At 50.5% G+C, this 21700-nt stretch overlaps 3 protein-coding genes across 3 annotated transcripts; 1 reads left to right on the top strand and 2 right to left on the bottom strand.

Moving 5' to 3' along the window:
* The first annotated feature begins 2874 nt into the window (after positions 1 to 2874).
* On the top strand, positions 2875 to 5405 carry LOC121345657 (platelet glycoprotein Ib alpha chain-like). The gene is made up of 3 exons (XM_041422779.1): positions 2875 to 2927; positions 3477 to 4271; positions 5194 to 5405. Exons 2-3 carry the CDS (start codon positions 3480 to 3482, stop codon positions 5254 to 5256), a joined length of 855 nt encoding a protein of 284 aa, XP_041278713.1. The 5' UTR covers positions 2875 to 2927; positions 3477 to 3479; the 3' UTR covers positions 5257 to 5405.
* Positions 5406 to 7954: 2549 nt separating this feature from the next.
* KLHL33 (kelch like family member 33) lies at positions 7955 to 12488 on the bottom strand. Its single transcript, XM_041423543.1, has 5 exons — positions 12455 to 12488; positions 11154 to 11681; positions 9966 to 10899; positions 9385 to 9555; positions 7955 to 8825 (listed from the first exon to the last, which is right to left on the bottom strand). The coding sequence occupies exons 2-5, from the start codon at positions 11674 to 11676 to the stop codon at positions 8249 to 8251; spliced, it is 2205 nt and encodes a 734-aa protein (XP_041279477.1). The 5' UTR covers positions 11677 to 11681; positions 12455 to 12488; the 3' UTR covers positions 7955 to 8248.
* Positions 12489 to 14072: 1584 nt separating this feature from the next.
* On the bottom strand, positions 14073 to 17408 carry NDUFA11 (NADH:ubiquinone oxidoreductase subunit A11). Its single transcript, XM_041423660.1, has 4 exons — positions 17279 to 17408; positions 17095 to 17187; positions 15131 to 15253; positions 14073 to 14279 (listed from the first exon to the last, which is right to left on the bottom strand). Exons 1-4 carry the CDS (start codon positions 17358 to 17360, stop codon positions 14167 to 14169), a joined length of 411 nt encoding a protein of 136 aa, XP_041279594.1. The 5' UTR covers positions 17361 to 17408; the 3' UTR covers positions 14073 to 14166.
* Positions 17409 to 21700: the final 4292 nt, after the last annotated feature.

The raw sequence follows: 21700 nt of genomic DNA, 5'->3' as shown, positions 1-21700 counted from the left end.
AAACCCTCTAACACTTGTCTTTTCAGTGTTAACAAGTAAGGTATTACTTGATCCTTGGTCCAGAGGTGTGTGTATGGCTAACAAAATCCCAGCCTCCATACAGACATCGATGCAAAACTTTTTCACTTCTTTATACATTGTTAGCAAACAAAGAAATTAATGATAATTGGTTCTAAATTGCATAACTCTCATAATTAGTATTCTATCTTCTATTTGCTGTTGAATTCTTGCTTCTTATGCTAATTAGTCCTTATTTTTAGTCTTTTTTGTATCTTTTTCCTCCCATAGGGACTTTCCAATGCATATACTGAGTCTTTGTTAGCCCTTTATCTTCTGGTTTCTGAGAAAAGGTCCTTATAGTCCATAACTTCTGCATTCTAGATGTCAAGCTTCAACAATATATCTCCCTCTCCCCAGTCTTGTTCATTGAAGTATATATGAGTTAGTTTAGCAAAATGCAAAGTTTCAGTAATTTTCCAAAGCTGTGTTCCCATAAAAGGAGCATATGGCATCTTTACTAGATGCTGGCTAAAAGTGATTTAAGACTAACACACTACCTGTAACTTACACACTGGTTATGATTAATTTTTAAAAATAATTAGAAGATAATTAAAACCATTAATTTAAAAATTAGAGAAGTTATATAATTTCCAACATTTGGGTCGAGGAAAGTGAGCAGCAAAAGCACACAGGTGTATCTGACTGTAAAAATGAAAAGTAAAAAGAAGGAAAAAAGGCTGGGGAATAGAGGTTCTAGTTAAAATGACACCTTCTGTCTCAATCCTCAAAGACCCTGTCCATGTTTTCTTTGTTTGGACAAGGGAGAATAAAGAAAGAAATAAGAGAATTTAAAAAAAAAAAAAAAAAAAAAACTAAAAAGAAAATTAAAAGAGGGCAAGAATATTATTAAGAACAACATATTCTGAGCATAGGTAACTTGTGTTGTAGGCAGACAGAGATGCCATTGCAATTACTGTTGTAAATGTAGGTATCATTTCAGACTCCATTTCTTCTGCAGATACCATTATAGATTAAGATTCCATGGCAGAGGGAAATGCATCTGCAGATGAGTATCACAATGCAGTTACCATCACACATACCATTCATAACTTGCATCTAAGCTCTGTCTTCCAGCAACCAGGCATGTTGTCTGACCACCTGCACAGGTTGAAGACATTCCTCCTACCTAACTCCCAAAGCAGAATGGTGGACACTCCTTTGAGAGCAAAGGCTACAACTCCAACAGAGAGGTCTGCACCATCTACCCTGGCTGCTGCCAGCTCCTCCATCCAGATAGAGCTGACAAATGGAGAGGCTGCAATGCAGATCTCTCATTGCAGGAAGTGAATAGATCTTTCTCTAAGGCAGGAACAGGCAGCAAACCTAGCTGCAAAAGGTGTGTCCAGGTGGAGGACCACCTGTTAAGAAAGGCAAGAGGCAGTGACAGGGCTGTATAGTATCAGGAAGGCTGAGAAGGAGTTCTTTCCCAGGAAGGAGAGAGTCTGCTGATTCCAAGCACAGTTTGCAGTAGACCCACAGCCCAAAGCCTAACAGCAAGGGACTCCCCCAGAGACACACATAGAAGGGAAGAGGACCAAGAGAACACACAGAAGGGAAGAGGGCTGGTATGGAAGAATGGAAACTTAGAAAAGCAAGGACCTGCAGTAAGAACAGTCTTCCCCCAAACCAACAGGTGCTCTTGTAGAACCTTTCCAGAAGACAGAGGTGCCCTTGCAGAACCTTTCACTGATTTATAGAAAAGACTCAGCAGGAGAGGCACTGAAGATGAGTAAGACAGCCTCATCTACTCCCCATGTAACAACCAGTAAGGCAGCATAATTTGTTCCCCATATAACAATAAGCACAGAAGAAGAGGGTAACAGTAGGAAGAGATTATCTTCTGAGAAGCACAAAGGCACTATTTACTGGCCTGCTGCACTCTCCAGATTATGCTGCCTACCATGGACTCGTAAGAGAGATGTCACTGAGAGACTAGTATGCCTCTCACAGTCCACCATTATCTACTGCAGCTGTTTCATGTGGGTGCCAGTGAGCAGCGCCAAGAAGGATTACAGATCCCTGGGAGTAGCAGTAGCTGCTGATTCTGGAGCACAGGTAGTTTTTTCATCAACTTTCCCAGTCAAAGCAAAGGTGTTTGAAACAGCCAGTCTAATCTGGGGAATCAACAAATGGTTACAGGACTGGTGCCACAGCCAGAGGTTTGGCTGCTTAGACCACCAGACTTGCTTTGAACAATCTGGTCTACTGAGGGCAGATGCAGTCCATCTGTCAGAAAAGGCAAAGAACATCTTCACTCACAGCCTTGCCAGGGTGGAGAAGAGGGCTTTAAACTACAGCTACTGAGGGAGGAGAGCTTCAGTCCATCCCACTACTATCACAGACAGCAAGAAATGTCCTGAGCCTCAAGGCATCCTGGTCCAGATGGGCCTGCCTGCATCCAGATGCAAGGGCTCCTCCAGCATCATAGGCATGGAGTAATTTGTTATCACCTCAGCCCCTTCTCAGAAGGGGCCAATGTTGCTGCCCTTTCCTCTCCAGAAGCCAATGGAATTATTTTCTGCAAGCACTCCTGCAAATCATAAGGGAAAAACTGGCTTGAGCAGCAGAACAAGCATGATCCAGTGCAGACTGCAGTGGGCCACGACCCTTTGCTGCTGGGGCAATGCCTGCTGATCCTCGACATTTTACAAAGAGAAATGGTGATGTGGCAGTGCAGCCAAAGTAAGGGCTGTGTGAAAGGACAGGAGATGGGTTTGGCTGCTCAGGAAACCACAGCTCCCTTCCCACAACTGCGGGTGCTGATAGAGGGCTGGGCAGCTCCCCACTAGCACTGTCCCAGAGCACTGCCTGGTCTGTGGGCAGGAGGAAGCAGAGCAGCAGCAGAGCAAACACTGGAAGATCTGCAGGTGAGTCAGAGTGTTCACAGGGGCCTGGTTGCTCATGGAAGACACATCTGTACACAGGAAGCTCCTTTCTCCTGTTTCATGCTCCTACCCTCCAAATCTAACAGAGGGCTTAGCTAGTGTTGGGTAAGAGCATATTCAAGGAGATTCTTCCAGCACATGATTTGTCTGGGTTGAGCTGGGTGTGGGTGTGCTGGGACACAAACACTGCAGAGGCATGGCTTTTACAGTGGTGAGGGCAGCAATGCTGCCCCAGTGGAGAAGGCATTGCTGTGAAGAGGCCCATCAGTCAGATTCTCCCCACTATGGAAGAGAATGGAGAGACCAAAAGGGCCAAAATGTCATCTGCTGGCCTCCGAGCACAAGATGGTAGTAGGTGTGGGGTTCATTTCTCCCTTCCACCATCCCAGGGAGGAGCTGCAGAGCTCAGAGGGTGATGGAGAGTCTGGCAGGGGATACTAGTTTTGCTGCAAATGGTGCTTGTGTGGGAAGAAAAGCAATGTGCAGATGCATGCCTGCTTGCACCCACATCCCTTGGTTCTCCCCCTCCAGGTCATGGAGGTCCTTGCCCTGACCCTGGTTACTCTTCTGGCTCTGCTGCCCCCAGCCGAGCCCTGCTCCTCAGAGATGAACAAAGTCAAGGACCTCCTGGAGGTGAACTGCACGGGGCAGGCTCTCATCGCAGTGCCCCCAGACCTCCCTGCAGACACAGGCATCCTGCTGTTGAGTGACAATCGCCTGGAGTCCCTCTCCACCACTGCCTTTCTGTCCCTCACCCAGCTTCAGGACATTGACCTGACCAACAATGGGCTGGTGGCTCTGCACACGGGGGCCCTGCTGCTGTCCCTGAAGGAGCTGACCCTCTCCCACAATGCATTGGCAGCCCTACCTGTCCTGGAGGGCCTGCCTGCACTCACCCACCTGGCTGTGGCTCACAACAGCCTGGAGACATTGGCCCCAGGGGCTTTCCGCACAGTGCCACAGCTGCAGAACCTGGACTTGCGAGGGAACAAGATGCAGCAGCTGCCCCAGGAGGCCTTTGCAGGGCTGAGGGCACTCAAGGAATTGGACCTCTCAGACAACCTCCTGAAGGAGCTACCCAAGGAGTTGCTGCAGGACCTGCAGAAGTTGGAGACCCTCTGGCTCTCAGGGAACAAGCTGCAGACCCTGCCAACTGACTTTTTCCCAAAGGGGCGCCTCTTCATGTATGTTTTCCTCACTGAGAACCCCTGGCATTGCAACTGTGACCTGCACTACCTCCAGACCTGGATCCAGAAGAATGCTGACATTGTTTATCAGCCAGAGCGGGGTCTGGAGGAAACAAAGGTGGAGGTCGCACCTGAGAAGGTACTGTGCCACAGCCCTGCTGAGCATAGGCAGAAGCCCATCATTCACTTCAAGCTTAACTGCAGCATTGTGGAGGATGAGGATGAGGAAGGAGGGGATGAATATAATTATGGGGAAGAAACAATAGAGAAAGCTACCATGACCACCTTCCCCCTACATCCATTCATCTCCAAAGAGCACACTACCATGCCCTGTGCTATTACCTCATCTTGCCTTTCTACCCTTCCTACCACAAGATCTCCCCTCACCAGACCTTCCCTCAGCACCCCTTGTACCACCACCTTTTCCCCAAACACTTTGCTTGTGGTGCTGACAAGCATCAGAGCTCCCAGCACCACCATTCCTGTACCAGCCAGTCTCACCGTGACACCCACACAGACCCCCAGCACTGCCACCATTCTTACGGCTGCTACCACCATCACCCTGCACAGACCTGCCACCTTTGACAATGTCACCTCACTGCCAACAACTATGAGCAGCAGCCCTTCTAGCACCAGTGGCCATCCCCCAACCACCCTTGCTACCAGCAGTATCTATGGCAGCCTCATGGGGTCCACTGGCACATTTCCCACCACTTCCACAGCAATGCCTTCCACTGCCATGCTAGAGGCCTCTTCCATTGTCAGATCTCCATGTTCTCCTCTGATGTCAGCCAACACCATGCTTTTCACTCATGCACCAACACTACCACCTCTCCTGGACACCACACACTTCACGCAACCTGCATGTTCCCCCCTACCTGCTCCTCCTCCCCTCTGCCCATGCTCCATCCCAGGACGGGCTGTACCTGTGCTGCATTTGCAGGCAGGCGGGGAGGCTCTGCAGTGGGGGCAGTGGGTTCTGAGGCACTGCTGCCTGTTGCACTGGGTGCTCTACCTGGCTTCCTTGGCTCTGCTAGTCCTGACTATGCTGGCTCTAGCAGGTTGGCTGGCATGGATGTGTCTGGTGGGACAACCCTCCTGGCACCAGGCCCTGCAGACCCTAGAGGTGCGGTATCCACTGCTGGAATGGAGGGACTCAACAGGAAACCCTATGATGCATCTCAGCAGCTTCAAAATCCCCCTCCAGAAACCTACATTCTGTACAATCAAGGAAGTGGACTTGTGCCCTGAGGTTACCTACTGCACAATTAAGGATCTGGGGATACAGTGCAGTCCTCCTGCAAGTTACTCCTTCTGCAGCACAAAGGAGTTGTGGGTTCACCACAGTCCTCTGCATACATCAGTCAAGCCTTTCTCCAGCAAGATGATGGTCACAGACCTTAGCTTCCTGAGGACCCCATCTGCTTACAGCCTAGATAGGGGTGTTGAGGCCATCGGTGATGTCAGAGTGAGATATGCAGGTAACACCATGTAAATGTGTCACACACACGTGTACACTCAGAGAAAGAGATTGAGAGTCATGGCTCTGCTTTATATGCTTTGTTTTAAAAAGGAAAGTTCTACTTGCCTAGGAGGAAGCCATCCAGCTCCTTCCTCTAGTATTCTCAAACAGCCTGAGGTTTACAGAGCTCAGGTATTTGGCAGAGGAAGATAATGTCCTAAACTGGTCAGTGATAGTCTGGGGCTGCCGCTGCCTGGTTTTGGGGTGAGTGAGGGCAAGCAGAACATATGTTGTGCTCTGTCGCAACTGCTTCTACTCAAATTATGCACACAAAAATGCAATACACTTTCCACTCAGTGCCAGGTTCTTAATCACATAATAAATATTCTGTGCTTGAATTTAAAAGGGGTGCTGGTTTGATTTCATTGGACCTGCCACAAGTCCTGGTAGGACAGTGAATGAGAAATTTGTCTTCAGTATTTGGAATAATGAAGGCAGGGAAGAAAAGTCCAAGGAATCCCAGAATCCTAGAATATCTTGAGTTGGCAGGGGACCCCTGAGGATCAAGTCCAATTCCTGGCCCTGCACAGACACAACAATCCCACTCTGTGCCTGAGAGCATTGTCTAAATGCTTCTGGAGCTCTGGCAGCCTTGGAGCTGTGACCATTCCCTGGGGAGACTGTTCAGTGCCTGACCACCCTCTGGGGGAAGGACTTTTTCCTAATACTGATCCATCCATTAGGATGCCTCCATGAGGGGGGCACATGAGGGTCCTGCCCCAGGTCCTAGAGAGCAGAGATCAAAGCTGGCCTCTGCCTCCCCTCAGGGGAGGTCTCCACGATGAGGTCTCCCCTCGATGTCCTCCAGACTGAGTATGTCAAGTGCCCTCAACTGCTATTCATACTCTTCCCCTCTAGACCCTTCCCTGTTTCTGTGGCCTCCTTTGGATACCCTTTAACAGCTTAAGATGCTTTGTGTATTCTGGCATTCAAAACTGCACACTTAGACTCTTGCCTTTGGCCCCAAACGTGTGATTCTCCCTGTGGTACTGAATCACAGAGGAAAAAGCATTGCACTGACAGGAAATAAGGAAAGTGCAAGTGTTGATGCTTCTGCATGACCCCTTATGGGATGGCCAGATGTGGAGGAGTAGGGTGGGAGGCTTTGAAGGGGAACAAATATGACGTGTAAGGGATTATACTAGGACAAAGCACTCCAGAGCTGGCCAAACTTTGTGACCACCTGTCTAGATGTCACTCAAATATTTTGGGAGGTGTGAGAACGAGGCAATAGTCACCATTGGTGGGGGTCGAATGGCTTGCTCCGGAAGTCATGCATAAATGCAGCAGCTGGATCCTATGAATCATTTTTCCAGCTTGAAATGCAGTTCCAGTTCTAATTGTCCAAATGTATTGCCAAACTGCTGTGAGTCAGTGTGGCCTTCTGCTGGATTAACTACTGGAGTGTCCACAGGTGGGAACATTGGCCAGCATGAGTATGTCTGCTGGTGAAGGTCTGGTGTGCAAGTGTATCCGTGGACATACACATACTACATTTGTAAGGAGGCACTTGTCTAACTGTTGGTGCTGTCCTCTAACCACACCATCCTCTCTATCCCTGTTTCCTGAGAAAACAATGAGGTGAGCAGCTCCAGTGCTGGCACAGTCTGAAGGCCCCAACAGTGGGGCACAGACATCTGGGGAGCAGAGCTGTGGAAAAATATCTGTGTATCTTGGTGGACAGAAAGGTGAACAAGGTGAACAGGTGCACCTGGCAGCAAAGGGAGGGCAACAAAACTTGAACTAGGTTAACAGAGACAGGGCCAGCAGGCCAAGGGAAGTGATTATCCCCTTCTCCTCAGAACTCTTTAGACTACAATTTTTTGTCTTTTACACATCTGAAGCCACCCAGTTCTCTCCCCACAGGCACTACTGGTAACCCAGTATTTCTCAGAATCCCATTACCTTTGCCTCTCCTTGCAACTCCTCCCTGGAATTCTTCCACCTCCTTACACAACAAGCATTCCAGGTCACTCCAGGAATCCAAGACCTCTCAAAACTACCTAGGAACCCCAAAGCCTCCAGGACCCCTATTCTACCCCACCATCGACCCCCACAAATCCTGACACCCCCAGGACTTTATTCCCTCAGGATCCCCTATACACCCCAAGACCCCTCTCAGTCCTGAGACACACACATATGCACCCTCGTGTCCAGTGAACACAGGCACACAGAGTCCCAGTGGCCAGAATCACCCACCCAGGACACTCAGGTCACTGGTCTCCTGCTCTCCTCCTGTTCCTTGTGAGAAGCACCTGGATGTCTGGGTTCCCCACCAGAAACAAGACCCAGACAGACAGTTCAGTAAGCACTTTTATTCAACCCAAGTGTGGGGGGAAATTGGGGGATTCCTAGCTCCCAGTGAAGGGCTCAGACAAGGGGATTGAGTATTCCTGGAGGCAGAGGGCTACATGTGGGGAAGCTTTATATTCCACAGGTTCACAACAGTTTAGGTCATGTACCCTGAGGGTGAAGGGTTGCTGGAAACCACAGAAGGAACCCACCCACTCTGGGAGAGAGATCTGGACACTTTTGTCCCTTAGAGGTACCCATGGATGTTACCTGCATATCCCATGGGATGCAGAGAGTACATCCTAAGCACTATTGGGAGTTTCAGTTGATCTCAAGGGGTCCTTAAGGCAGCTGGGGGCACGCAAGGCAGGGGGTACAGTGAGAACACAGGCTTGTAGGTCAGTATAGGCATGGGGCAAAGTGCCTCGGGTGACCCAGCGCCGGTTACCTGGCTGGTAGGCGTGGATCAAGTGTGTGTCCTGGTAGGTCTCATGACTGTATCCTCCCAGTACAAGCAGCTCCCCTCCCAGCACAGCTGCACCCCCAACTACATGTGCACGGGGAAGAGGGCTAAGGAGGACCCAGATGTTCTGCTTGGGGCTGTAGACCTCAAAGGTCAGCTGGTCCCTGTAGCCAGTCTGCCCAGCCCGCTGACACAGGCCCCCGGCCACATAGAGCTGCCCACCTGCCTCCTCCATGACATGGCCAGCTCGGTGGCCATTCATGGGGGCCAGGAGTGTGACAGGTGCACCGGGGACATAGCGGAGCAAGGATGCCTGACACTGGTATGCTTCATCACACCCACCCGACACGTAGAGCTCACCATCCAGGGCACACGCCGCATGCCCACACAGAGCCATTGGCAGGGGCTGGCACCTCCTGGGCAGGGAGAGAGGGAGAGGTGAAGGACAGGTTAAGCAGGGCTGTCCTGCAGTGACTGATTACCTAGGGGTTCCCTGGTGAGCCATGGCTTCATTGACCACTCAGCAGGCAACACTTGCGAACACCCAATGAACCCCAGTGGACAACATCAGCTAACACAGAATGGATGCCCCACAGATGGAGCCATCACTGTTTAACACTGTAGTCGCCACACCATTGGTCAACCACAGTGGGCTCCATTAATGGACAACATTGGCCATCAGACCATGAACATTATGCCTATGAGAGGAATCAAATTACTTTTCTCATTGGTAGACGGCCAACAAGACCTGCAATGAACACACTGCTGGCCAAAAACTCATTTGCCACCCACTAGGCAACACTGGCCAACACCCGGTCCCCAAGGGACATGGTTGTTCAACACCCAGAAGACCTCTCTCAAATACCACTGCAGGTCCATTCTCCACTGGAGGCTTAGTGACTCAGTGGGCACCATGGCCAAGACAGGGGGCTCTGAGAGAAAAGGAAAACTAGGCGTCAGCTGGAGCAGCCTCACCTCCAGGTGTCATTGGCCAGGTCGTAGCACTCCACAGTATCTGTGCAGTAGAGTTCCCCTGAGCTGCCCCCCAGGGCATAGATGAAATTACCAAGTGCCACAGCAGCAAAGTAGCTCCGTCCACACGTCATACTGGCCAGACGCTCCCAGGAATCATCCATAGGCTGGTACCTGGGTTTGAAAGGCAAAGGGGCAAGAGACTACCCATTACCTACAACGCCATGAGCTGATGTTGGCACCGCTGAGGGCAACAACCCACCTACAACGTGCCAGTCCCATAATGCCTTGGGGTCACATGGTCACCTTGCATGGAAATATCCCCTCCTTCTGGAGAATATCAAACCCATAATGTCCTGGGGCATCGCCAGATAGAAGCCTCCCACTCCTACTCTCAAAAAGCGTGTAACACCCCAGAGTATGAGGGCAACTCTGAGTCCTACACCCAACCCTTCCCAGAATGTCTTGGGGCCACTTGACCAGCTGAAATGCCACAATTGGATCTTGAGGCATCTCTAGCTCTAGCAATACCTCCCACAATGTCCAAGTGCCACGTGCCAACTCCAGTCCTCTGTAGCTCTCACCTGTAGACACTGGCTAAGGTGTCATGGACCCCATAGTAGTGCTTTCCACCCAGGACGTAGAGGTTGTTGCCCACCACAGTTACAGCATGACGGAAGCGTGGGCCATCAGGAAAGTGTCCCAGTGCCCGCCACTCAACCTGCTTCACCAGCCCCACAGCACTGAGATAGCGGTCTGCAAACCAGAGGTGTCTGCTGGGCTCCCGGGCAGCCAGGTTGTCCTTTACTTTGTCTCCACCACAAACCACCAACACCTCTTGCAAGGAACGTATCCGGCACGGCAGCTGGGCCATGGGAGTGAAACTTGCTACCATGAGCTCACGAAGGACCTTTGGGTCAGCTATCCCTGCAGTCACAGATGGGACCTTCTTCAGCTCCAGGCTGGACATGAGGGCAAAGCGAACAGATGACAGGATCTCTTTGGCTAGATCCTCCTGGCCATCTCCATTGGCCATAAGCCACCGAGATGCTGCTTCCAAGGCTTCCAGTTCATGGAGGACATTGAGACCATCAGAGCGGAGGAGGCGGATGAGAAGGTGTGCAGGAAGATCCAGGAAGGCCGGTGTAACCACCACACAGGGAAAGGTGGCCAAGATGTAGTTCTCTGCTACATGGACCACCTCATCCAACCCATAGGCCACAGCAAAGGCCAGCACATCAGGGACAGTTTCTGGGGTCAGGCCATGGGTGAAAACATCCAGGCAGAGAGTGAGGAGCCCCCAGGCCTGGTAGCGCAGGGAGGTCTCAGCTGCCTCCAAGACCATGGGCCATGGCCCTGCTACAGCTCCAGTGTAGGCAAAGGAGAGGAGGAGATGCAGCTCAGCTGGCGACAGCCCCGTGACCAGAGGGTCGGCAGGGTCATGGGTGGCTTCTCGCATGGGGCAGGTGAAAAGGGCCCGGAAGAAGTCACAGGAGCAGCTCAGGGCCAGTCGCTGAACTAGGAGGAAGGAGGAATAATGGTGGGAAGCAGCAGGGGACCCTCTGCAGTGTGCACCCCCTGGAACTCAGGTGTCCTGGTCCCATGCCCATTAAAGTCCCAGCTCTGCCAAAGGGAGCAGCCCGGCAGGCACCTCTAGAGCCCAATCCCCACCTGGACCTGCAGTCTTATCATCCCCACCAGAGGACTTGGCTGTCTCAGAGCACCCTCTCCTACTCCTCAACCCCTCATAGGGACCCCCGCCTCCTGCCCACCTGGGATGACCTCGTTCCCTGCCTGGAGCTGGAGGTCACAGCCCACACCATTGGCATGGAGCTGCTCCATAGCTCTTAGTGTCTCCCACTGCTCCTCCAGGGGCTTAGGACCTTCTTCCTGGTGGTCAATCTCCAGACGCAGGGCACAGGCAGCCACCAGCCGGGGGGCACCCAGGGCCCGGGCAGCCTCCTCCACCTCTTTCACCTGGCCATGGGGTACAATTCCCCCATAGGCAAAGGTGAGCACAGCCCGCCAGCCCCACAGTGTGGCCCCAGGTGGCAGGGGAACATGGGGTAGAGAATCTTGGCAGAGTTGTCTGGTCCTGCCCTCCAGGAAGTGCTGGAAGAAGGAGCTGACGGAGGCCAGGACCACAGCATGGGCCATGTCACCCTCTGGGCCCACAGCCACATCCACCAGCTGTCCTGTAGTGCGGAGATGGTCAGCCACAGCCAGGAAGTGTCCCGCATGAGCCCCATCCTGCAGGCTCCACTGCTCTGGGGCCGGCCCCTCTGCAACCCACATCTTGCCTGTGGAAATACATGGAGCAGGGTATCAGGGAGCTGTCTCCACAGCTGGAGCCTCTGGCCCATGGCAGGAGTACTGGCTGGGGACATAGGGTCTTGCTACTGGCACTGCCACATAGCAAAGCCACTGGATCCATCACCAAAGCCTCTACCCCACAGCCAGGGCCATCATGCTCTGCTACTGCTCCATTACTGAATTTGATGCTTCTTGACAAAACTGCAGCTCCATAGGTGAGAACAACAGCCCATTTCACTGCCCCATAGCTGAGCCTGATCTCACCTGCCTCATCTCTGAACCCTTGGCATGAAGCTACTGACCCACAGCCAACACTACTGCCCCACATAGCTCAGGCCACTGTCACCACTCAGACCTTCAGTCCTATAGCACACACAACCACACCCTCCTCAGCCATTGCCCCATAGCTGAAGCTACTGATGGTCCCACAAGCAACCAAGCCAGTGGCCCCCAGTGAAGCGCCTGCCACACCTGCTCGGTGCATGGCAATGCCTGCTGTGCACTGCCTGTCGTGTGTCACACTGCCTGTCACACATTGTAACGCGTTATCCTGCTAGCTGTCTGCAATGTTACATGTCATGCTTCCCTGCACTGCATACTGTCAAGGTGTGCTATCATATTACTGCCACCCCTTGCCCCCACCGTGTTGTTTGTCCTTGCTCAGGCCATGCACTGCAGCCCAGTGAAGCGCTTGATGTATGCTGTGCCCCTGCATTACTGTGTGGCCTGTTATGCTGTGCCGTGCACTTGCCCCCCTTACCGCCTGCTGCTGCTCTGCAGAACTTCTGTGACCCCCTAGGAATGTGCCCGGGTAATTATAGACTAGACAGAACACGTGGCCCCAGCCAGGAGCTGGGAGAGGCTCAGGCAGAGGGAGGTCCAAGGCCCCAGAGTCCCCAGGCTGGGACAGTGGTCACTGAATTCTCTGAGGATAGGCAGCACAGCCAGCTGAAGCTGACAGGAACTCTGTAAGCCCCATGCTACCCTGGGCAGGTACTGCTGGGGGTCCCTGGCCCCTCAGGCTCCTCTCTAAACCTTGATCTTCTCCAGAGCACAGGGTGAAGCAGAGCTCCCCCCATCCCAAGCCCTCGGGTAGGAAACAGACAATTGCCTACCCCCCCACCCCCATTATGGGGCAGATAGGTCCACCACCACCTGCTGTGCTCCTGAGAGCTATGCTGTGCTACTGACTCCCAAAGAGCTGAGGGTCTCAGGTCCAGGAGGATACCAGCCCCTTGGCTCAGCCTCAAGTGCCCCCAGGAGCACCCCACTAACACCCAGGACCCTAGCAGCACACACAGAGCACATACCAGAGAAACACAGCCTGCCATGGCTGTGACTGTGTCCCGATATCACCGTCCCTCCCTCTGCTGTCCTCTGGTGTCCCAACCTCATCTTGTCCCCTCCCCTTGGACCCCATGTTCCCCTCTCCCATGCACCTGCATCCCCCATGCCCACATTCCCTGTCTCTAACTAATGCACCCATCCCCTAATGTCCCATCTCTGTACGACACGGTTCCCACATGTCCAGTTGAATTATGTGTCCCCAAAAGTGTTCTCACATCCTCTACAAGTCCATTTTTCAGTACTTACCTATCCTGCTTGTGAAATTTTTTTCTATCTAGTTAAAATTTCCCTATCTTGTTATTTCCCATCCTTCACTGCACACCTGAGCCTCCACTTTCTGTAGCCACCAAGTAGTGAAAAAGTGCTATCACATCAAATCTTGACCTTTTCTCCAGGCAAAATGACCCAGTTCTCACCTCTTTGTGCATCCTCTGCCTCCACGCTCTCCATCTCTGTAGTGGGTTTGCAGGACACACTTGTTTGTTCAAAGTCTTGAACAAAAAGTTTGCTATAACTTGTTGTTATAGCAAAGTCAACCAGACACAGCTATAAGCAACCTGCTCCAGTACTCAGCTGGCATTCAGGGGTCCTTTCCAGCCTCAGATATTCCTCACTTTCAACCCTGAAGCACTCAGCTCTAGACCGCCTGAAATGCTTTTCAGAGAAAGACCCCAGGCTCCCAAATACGTTGTGAGCAAACCACAACTTCTTCCCTACCCCACCTTTCCTATCTTCAGCTCAGAGCCAAGCACTTCTTCAGAAGCTTTGGCTCCAGCCCCTCACTGATAGGCTCAGTGCAGTGTAATCCCACACACTGTCAAGAAGCCCCACAGGGCCCACTCAACTACAAGAACCCCACTGAAGCTACAGTGTAGTGCTCACACTTGAGCACACAATACTGAGACATGGAGGCAAAGTAACTTGTGCACAGAAATCGCAGCCAGACCAGAACATGCTGCTTCCTCTTCAGCAGCTCCAGCTTTCTGCACCTCAGCACACATGCCAGGAAACAGCCACATGACACCACCATGTTGTGACAACTGCTGATTGGACCAAATCTTTATTATGTGACGTCCTAAGTACATACAGCATTTGGAAGCCAGCTCACAGAGCGAAAGGTGACATTTACAGCTTGGGAGGTCCAGTCAGCCTCCAGCCCTCCTTGTTACCGATCTTCATGAGAGCTGCAGTGATTCCGAACCCCAGACATGCTGTGGTGCCAGTGAGGTAACTGTGAGCTGAAGAAAACACATCAAACCAGAAAAGATCCATTAAGGCGCAAGTCCTTTGCAATAGATCTTGATAGACTGGCATTTTTCATAAGTCCTTTGACCATCAGCAACATTGTCTGGCCAGAGGAATTGGAAAAGTGACCTTTTTATAAAATTGAATTCTCATGCTTATGGCTTGCAATTTGAAATATCAATTTCAGTAATCCACTGCCCCATCCCCTTAGGTGGGTAATCTTAAATGGCTCATTTGAGTGACAAAAATAACAACCGGTGCTTTGAAATCTCATCAGCTCAGCAACTAGGACAAGTAAAGATAAATTATATTTCACCACAATTACAATTTTTAAAAAAATCCCTCACTTCTTTACGTTCGAGGATGAATGTCTACAGAAAACAGATTGTGTCAGTATCTGCAGGAGCTGCTTAAGCCTTACAAAGGGCTATAGGAGCAACAGCAGCAAGACACAGCTTGTCCCTCAGACTGTGCAATGAATTCACAAGGCAGATACCTAGATTGTACTTGCTGTCTAAAATAAATCACACTTGTTGCCAAGAAAACATGGATTTCCACAACTATATTTTTCCTATCCTGCAATTTTAAGGTATAATTGGTAGCTCTGAGTGAGCTCTTTTTTCATTCTGTATATCACTTCATGTCCCATTTGGTATCCTCCCCTCCTGCAGCCGTATTAATTTTAGCAGGCCCACACAATGCAAATGAAACTTGCATGAATAGAGGCTGAGAGGAATCATTACCAAAGAAGCCTAACATCAACATTCTTTAACATTTTTCTCCAATTGAAAAGTTTCTAAAACCAGCAAGGGCACATTTCAATGCAGGCATTGTCCACAGTTACCTCTCACTCCCAAGACAGCTCCTGCTGCACAGCCGCCTATGAAATAGTTCAAAGGATCCTCTGGTTCCTCCCGGACTTGGGCACTGAGACAGGTACTTAAGCCAAACACAGCTCCCAGTGTAGCTGTAAAGAAAACCAAAATCCTCAAAGACCAGAGAATTCACACTGAGCACAACTTCAATATTCACAGTGACTACAATGGCAAATGAAGATCTGTTTCCCATTTCTTAGGGACATCCTATCCCAGCTGCTACAGCGAGACTCAGCATTCACTCAGTCCCACCCAGCTTCCCTGGGTTTCTCCCCCTGCACCGCTGTGAGCTGGAGCCTCAGAGCACCCCACAGCCACTGCCACCAAACAGCACCGCATGCTGACAGGGTACCACCTAACAGCCCTTCCTGACAAGGCATGGGGCACCCCTGACAGCTGGGGGTACTGGAGGGGAGCAGTGCTGTCTGTGCAGCCACCTCCCCAGCTTTGCCTGGATTCTGCACTGTAACTCAGCCCTCAAGTCCCTGTGAAGCCACCTCACAGCACCAGGCAGAGCAACCCCAAGGGCTCTGCTCTCCCTATACACTGCTAGTCCTGGCACTTTCCTCCTCTACCTGCCCAGGGCTCACAATGATTACTGGATAGTAGGAAAATGAATTGAGTTTGTAAACTGTTCTTGTTTGTAAACTGACTTTGAAATTAAAAATTTTGAACTGAACTAAGAAACTGCAAAGTAGAAGCACCCTGTTCACTGAATTACACACTTCGCCCCATCAGACCCCACACTGATATAATTGCAAGCTTTGGCAAAAAGCTGTGTCAAGAAAAGCTGGCTTTGTATCTAATACAAACACTTGATCATGAAACGTGAACCTGTCTACCAGGCAGCATCTGCAGATTTCAATTCATCTTCCCTGGGAACAACAAGAATGTCCAGGTTAAAAATTTTCAATCCCTATATAAAACCAGCAGCTCCTATTACAACCTATGCAGAAAATTAATTAAGCTGATGCCAAAATCAACTGAAAAGAGCACTGCAGAAACAAAACCCCCAGACCTAGGACTGCATTTCAACTTTCCTGCTCTCCCTGCTTTGGACCAAGGCATCTGTAGACAAAATGCATAGCTTGAGGCCATGAGGTGTGGGCCCTGAATGACAGACAGGACAAACCCTTCCTCAGGTATGAAACTGGTAAGAGGACCCAATATGCCTGTTTAGGATTAAGGGATTTATTGAAATCACAGTAGATTACATGATCCAGTGCCTTCGTAATGACCTCAGCTCTTTAGAGGAGATGCCAGATCCTGGTTTAGAGTCAAACTACTCACAAACGCAAACCTGGACTGACTGCCCCATCTCAGACCACCAGCACTTGGGGAGAGGCAGAGGTGGCACAAATCATTGAAAAGCAAAAGACTGCTAAGAGAAAAACTGCACTTGACAAGCGACAGAGTGAGCTTCAACCATGCAGCCCCTTCAGCTCCCTGGTGAGCTCTTCAGCATCCACTTTCAAAGACAATTCAAGACAACTGCATAGTTTCTCCTTGTCTAGGGGAAAACCCTGTGTTAATTTTTCTTTTGCCACCAAAAATACTGCATTGTACTTCAGCAAATGCACTTTATTAAATACAATGCCTAAATATATTAAGCAAAAACCTAAATTTGCTTATACTGTGTTGTTGCCCACAAACTTAGTGTTCTAGAAATACAAAAAACCACAATGTACCTTTTACTCTATATTGCAAAAAATGTATTACCTCACCTGCAAATCAAGGATATGTCTTTCCATTTCACGGTTCTGTCTCTCGCCTAAACAACGACCCAAGACCGGTGGAAGAGAGAACCACCGAAACCGTGCGGGGGCAGAGGCAAGGGCAAAAGTGAGGGCGCAGCCACACCGGGCACAGGCGAGGCTGGCGTCCCTGCGGAGCTCCATCCTACAGTTACACTGCCGAGGGGTCCGGCCCTTACCCATCGTGACACTGTCCGCCGCCGCCGTCTGCAGTGCGGCCAGAGCCGAGCCGGGCCGCAGCAGGATGATGCGATACGCCGCCCCGACCAGGCCTGCAACACAGCACTAGGCGTCACGGCCCGGGCCCGGGCCCGGGCCCCGCTCGGCCGCCCCCCGTGTGCCTCCCTCCCCCCCGGTGCCCACCCGCGGCCGCGCCCACGCGCGTGGCGAGCCAGGTGCGCTGCGGGCACTGCTCGCCCTCGGGCCCGTCCCAATAGCCCGCCATGGCGACAAGGGCACGACCGAGGTATCGCGAGAGGACGGCGCGGCCCCGCCCCGCAAGGGGGCGAGGCCAGGGATCGTCCCGCGGGCACGCGCGTGGCGAGCGCGGCCCCGCCGCCCGGGCCGGGAGCGAGCGCTGCGCGCCCCACGCTGCCCGAGCACCGGCCTGAGCGATTTGTGCCTCGCGTTCCCAGGTGTCCCACCCGCGCCTCCCAGGCTGTTTGCCTAACCCCGGGGCTGTGACCCTACCGCTTGTCTTTGCTGGCTGCTTGCGGGATGGGGAGATCAGTGTGGTTTTGTTTTGTTTTGTTGTGGGTGTTCTGCATTTTTGTGGGACAAGGGTTGGGGTTTTTTTGTGGTTCGTTTTTGGTTTTGTTTTTGGTAGGGTCTACAACTCTTACTTCTTGGCGCTTGAAATATTTTTAATGAATTTTCAAAGATTCTGATTTAATTCTCTGTGTCTATACTGCTGTATGGTTCCTATTTCCTTCTGAAATAATAAAGATGCTTTGACAGGTTATAGAGATGCTGTATACATTGATTTTTCTAGTTGTTCATAGTACACCAATAACAAGACAACTCTCTACTGTGCCTTCTTGGTGATGTATGGAAAATCACGCAATGAAAAGCCAATGTCTATAAAGGAGACTGAGGAATCCTGCAGTTTTATTTGAATAAAGGGAGAGAGTCCACTGGGACACGTTTTTTCTCTCGAGGTTTCGGGGGACACAGCTTCTTTTTATCCCAAATTCCCGGCCGCACGTTCCCCTCTTCCTTTTCCCATTGGCTGCGGTACTAGGAAGGTAGAGCCTTCCCAAACTGCCTTACCACATATTCCCCCTTGAACCTGTCATTTTACCCCAAAGTTCAGAAGTTCAGGCTTGTTCCCCACTTGTCTGTTTCAGGAGCTGGGCTGCCTGGGCTCAGTAACAAGCCTACTTGAAGTCAGTAGAGACTTTTAAGACCCATTTCAAAGATGTTAACACCCATACTCTCACCCATCGAATGGGTTTGTAAAGACATTAGCATGCATCTCCCCTATCAGTGACATCCCTTCAAGCAAAGCTGTTCCAGTTGTTTTCCCGACTCTTGAAATAACTCCAAGATTTGAGTAAAGTCTACAACCGTATCCTTGTTAGCTCAAGCTTTCTCACCTCTCTGCCTCTTTTCCGTGTATGTGAAAAGCACATTAAATACTTGATTTCTGCATTTTCCAGTATGCTGAGTCCGCCACAGTATCTCTTTCTGATAGGAGCTCAGAACAGCTGGAGTTGGATGCTACTGCTCCATTATCCAAAGGAATTTTCTGTAGAGCTGTATCCTGCCAGCAGTAAAGCTGGAGCTGCATGAGCCCGGCAGGAGGAAAGGAGAAGGGGCATGGCCAGGGTTCAGTAGCTGCGCTGTGCTGTATCACACCGGAGATGTGCTGGGGCCGCTCACAATGCGGCAGGCAAACCACCTCCGTTCCGGAGCTGTCTCAGTGCCAGGAGGAGCGGGTGTGCAGTGCATTCACAACACAGCGCCTTCCGCTGACCTTCGGCTTGGGCACTGCTTCCTCTGCGTGCCGGAGAGCTGGCTGTGCTTACACACAGAACCAATGCCATTATTACTATTAAACTTTTAAAATTTTAAAACAAGTGATTGGCGTTTTTCACGCTATGGTAGTACCTGACCTCCAGTCAAGATGTAATAAATTTATCTCCCCCACTGGACAGTGAAGGAGGAGTCAATTGACAAAATGCTGGGAGCAGCTAAAGGGTTAAATGATGGAACATCCATTGTGTGGATGAGCAGATGGTGATAGAAACCTTTGCTCCTGGCACGCTGTATTATTTTCTTTATTAAATCTTCTGCTGTATTTTTTAATAAGGTTTTAATAAACCTCCTAAATTTTTTGAAAGTGAGTATCACTTCTCACAAATGGGGACTGGTCTGGGATATACGCCTTGCGCCAGTGGCCCTAGGACTTTTGAAAAGAGGCATACCCTCCCACAAGTTTGGCAGATTCTATCAGACTTTCCCAGGACTACTGGTGGTTGCAGGTTGGAACCCTGAAGACACCAGGAGACTGAATAAAGAAAAAAGGGGAAGGGGAGGTGAGTACCATCCTCATAACTATTTTTGCCCAGATTGTAATTCTGTAATTCTGATGTATAAAAGTCAGCTTCAAACAAGTAATACACAGGACCTCTCCTGGTCTGTTGAACCTTCAGGATATTGGACAGTCAGAAGGAAAAAACAGTGGTCCACGTGGGGGAAGAAAAAAACAGCAGGACACTGGGGGAAGCCCATGGAGAAGGACCCTGAGGCTGGTGGGACACATGAGATTGAAGGATTTTGGAGACTTGGGAGCGGCAGGGGTTGCCCATCAGGGAAGACTGTGCTCATGTCGGGACGGGGCTGCAGCTGAGCGGGGCCACACGGGGCAGGGCTGCAGCCAAAGTCGGATCAGGCCGGGGCTGGGGCTGCAGCCGAGCCGAGCCCGAACAGGGAGCAGAGTGCGACTGTGGGACCAGAGCATCGAACCGAGCAGGAGAGGAACGGCAGGGACCAATCTGGTGATACAGAAGTCCCTGGATCGTAGGTGTTTATTTTACTTTTTGGAAGAGAAGTTAAGCTTTTTCTCTCTCTTCCCTTTCCTTCTCTTTCCTCCTTTCCTTGTTTCCTTTTTTTTTTTTTCCTCCTCCTTTCCTTTTCCTTTCTTAGGAAGGTGAGCCTTGCTGGGAGGGCCTGTGGTTACCTGTTGAGATGGGACTGGGAACAAGCAGGGAATTCCCCAAGGAGGAAGGAAGAAGTGAGGGAGTACCAATAGGAACACTCCCAGATAGCCCACTGGGAAGGAAACTAGCCCGGTGGAAATATGACCCAAATACCAGAGATAAGGACAAGGTCAAAATGATTCAGTACTGCATGGTAGAATGGACTGAAAGGGAAATTAGGAGCAGTCATGCACACTGGCCAAGGTATGGATCAGATGAAGGAAGGATATTGTTGTAGTGTGTTTTTTATTAGTATGCTTACTGTTTGATTTGTAAATCTGTAATTTCCTTATGCTGTCTTTTTGTCTCTGCCCTTTCCCCAGAACTTTAGTTACTCTTCCTTTCATTAAATGCCAGTTTGTCCCCGAACCTGCCTTCCCTCGAGAAACTTCCCTGTCCGTTTTGTATTTCTCCAAACTCTATTAGTTCACTGAAACTGTTCTTCTCCCTTGAAATTCTTTATTGGTTTATACATTATATTCCCTGCCTTGTTTTTCACTCCCAATTCTCCTGATTTGTTAAAGATTGTATCTTCCCCTGAGACCTGCCCCCATATATAAGTCACTGTCTGCCCCCAGTTCGGGGTCCTGGGACACTGAAGAGGGGAAGTTTTACCATCGAATAAAGTTACCCCAGGACCCGTGGTGCTGCTCTTTGTCTCCATGCTGTGCTGTCACTGGTAGCTGGGATTCAGCAGGGCTCAGAGGGGGGATCTGTCACCCTCCCTGTCACCATCCAGCCAGGACAAACGACAGGATATGTCAGGCATAAAACATCTATGTAAGAGCTAAGAAACCATTCAGTCAGGAAGAGAGTGACTACGCTGCCTGCTGGGAGGGGGAGACTTCAACCTCAAAGGTGAGCGTGTTTAAGGTATCAGAAAATAAAGAATGGGACCCTTTAGAAAACTTGCCCTCTCCACCTCCAGTACCCTCAACTACACTCCCTTGCCCCCTGATGGGTCTAGCCAAAACACTAGGAACCAAGTGGCACAATGAGAGGAAAGCAGATCAGGGGATGGGAACCAAACAGAAGTATTATATCCTTTGAGAAAAGTACCACTGGGTGGGGTGCAGGGAGGAATTGGATTTGTAACCGTACCTCTCAATTTCTCTGACGTGAGAATGTTCAAGAAATAATTAAAAGGATTACTAGAGGACCCCACTGGATTAGTGGAACAGTTAGGCCAGTTTCTGGGGCCCAATATTTATACATGGGAAGAGATGCTATCAATAATAACCATGTTATTCACACCAGAGGAAAGACAGATGATCCAGGCAGCTGGGATACTGATATGGGAAAGGGAGCATGTGCAAGGACCTCCTGGGGACCTTAAAATGCCTGTAGTGTGCCCCAACTGGGACCACAGCAGCACTGGGGGAATACAGAACATTAATTATAAGAGGTATGAAAGAAGTAGCTCCATGAAATCAAAATGCTTGTAAAGCTTTTGATGAGCAGCAAAAGAGGGAAGAAACCCCAACAGAGTAGCTAGAAAGATTGAGGAAAAATATGAGGCAATATTCAGCAGTTGACCTGTGGGAATCCTTAAAATCAGAGGGTTTTGGGAAAGCTGCAAAAGGCA

Source organism: Onychostruthus taczanowskii, unplaced genomic scaffold, assembly GCF_017590055.1.
Source record: "Onychostruthus taczanowskii isolate IOZ18803 unplaced genomic scaffold, ASM1759005v1 scaffold110, whole genome shotgun sequence".
Lineage (NCBI taxonomy): Eukaryota > Metazoa > Chordata > Aves > Passeriformes > Passeridae > Onychostruthus > Onychostruthus taczanowskii.
The sequence above is the reverse complement of the archived record's forward strand: the minus strand, read 5'-3'. Positions and strand labels throughout refer to the sequence as shown.

What these genes read in the sequence shown, in the direction of transcription:
- LOC121345657 (XM_041422779.1), top strand. Translation starts at nt 3,480, where the DNA reads ATGGAGGTCCTTGCCCTGACCCTGGTTACTCTTCTGGCTCTGCTGCCC. An exon ending in TGGAGGTCGCACCTGAGAAG is followed by an intron (nt 4,272 to 5,193) that starts GTACTGTGCCAC and finishes TGGCTCTAGCAG; the next exon opens with GTTGGCTGGCATGGATGTGT.
- KLHL33 (XM_041423543.1), bottom strand. Translation starts at nt 11,676, where the DNA reads ATGTGGGTTGCAGAGGGGCCGGCCCCAGAGCAGTGGAGCCTGCAGGAT. An exon ending in ACCTTAGCCAGTGTCTACAG is followed by an intron (nt 9,556 to 9,965) that starts GTGAGAGCTACA and finishes TTTCAAACCCAG; the next exon opens with GTACCAGCCTATGGATGATT. An exon ending in CTGGCCAATGACACCTGGAG is followed by an intron (nt 8,826 to 9,384) that starts GTGAGGCTGCTC and finishes CTCCCTGCCCAG; the next exon opens with GAGGTGCCAGCCCCTGCCAA.
- NDUFA11 (XM_041423660.1), bottom strand. Translation starts at nt 17,360, where the DNA reads ATGGCGGGCTATTGGGACGGGCCCGAGGGCGAGCAGTGCCCGCAGCGC. An exon ending in GCGCGTGGGCGCGGCCGCGG is followed by an intron (nt 17,188 to 17,278) that starts GTGGGCACCGGG and finishes GCTGTGTTGCAG; the next exon opens with GCCTGGTCGGGGCGGCGTAT. An exon ending in AGCTGTCTTGGGAGTGAGAG is followed by an intron (nt 14,280 to 15,130) that starts GTAACTGTGGAC and finishes TGTTTTCTTCAG; the next exon opens with CTCACAGTTACCTCACTGGC.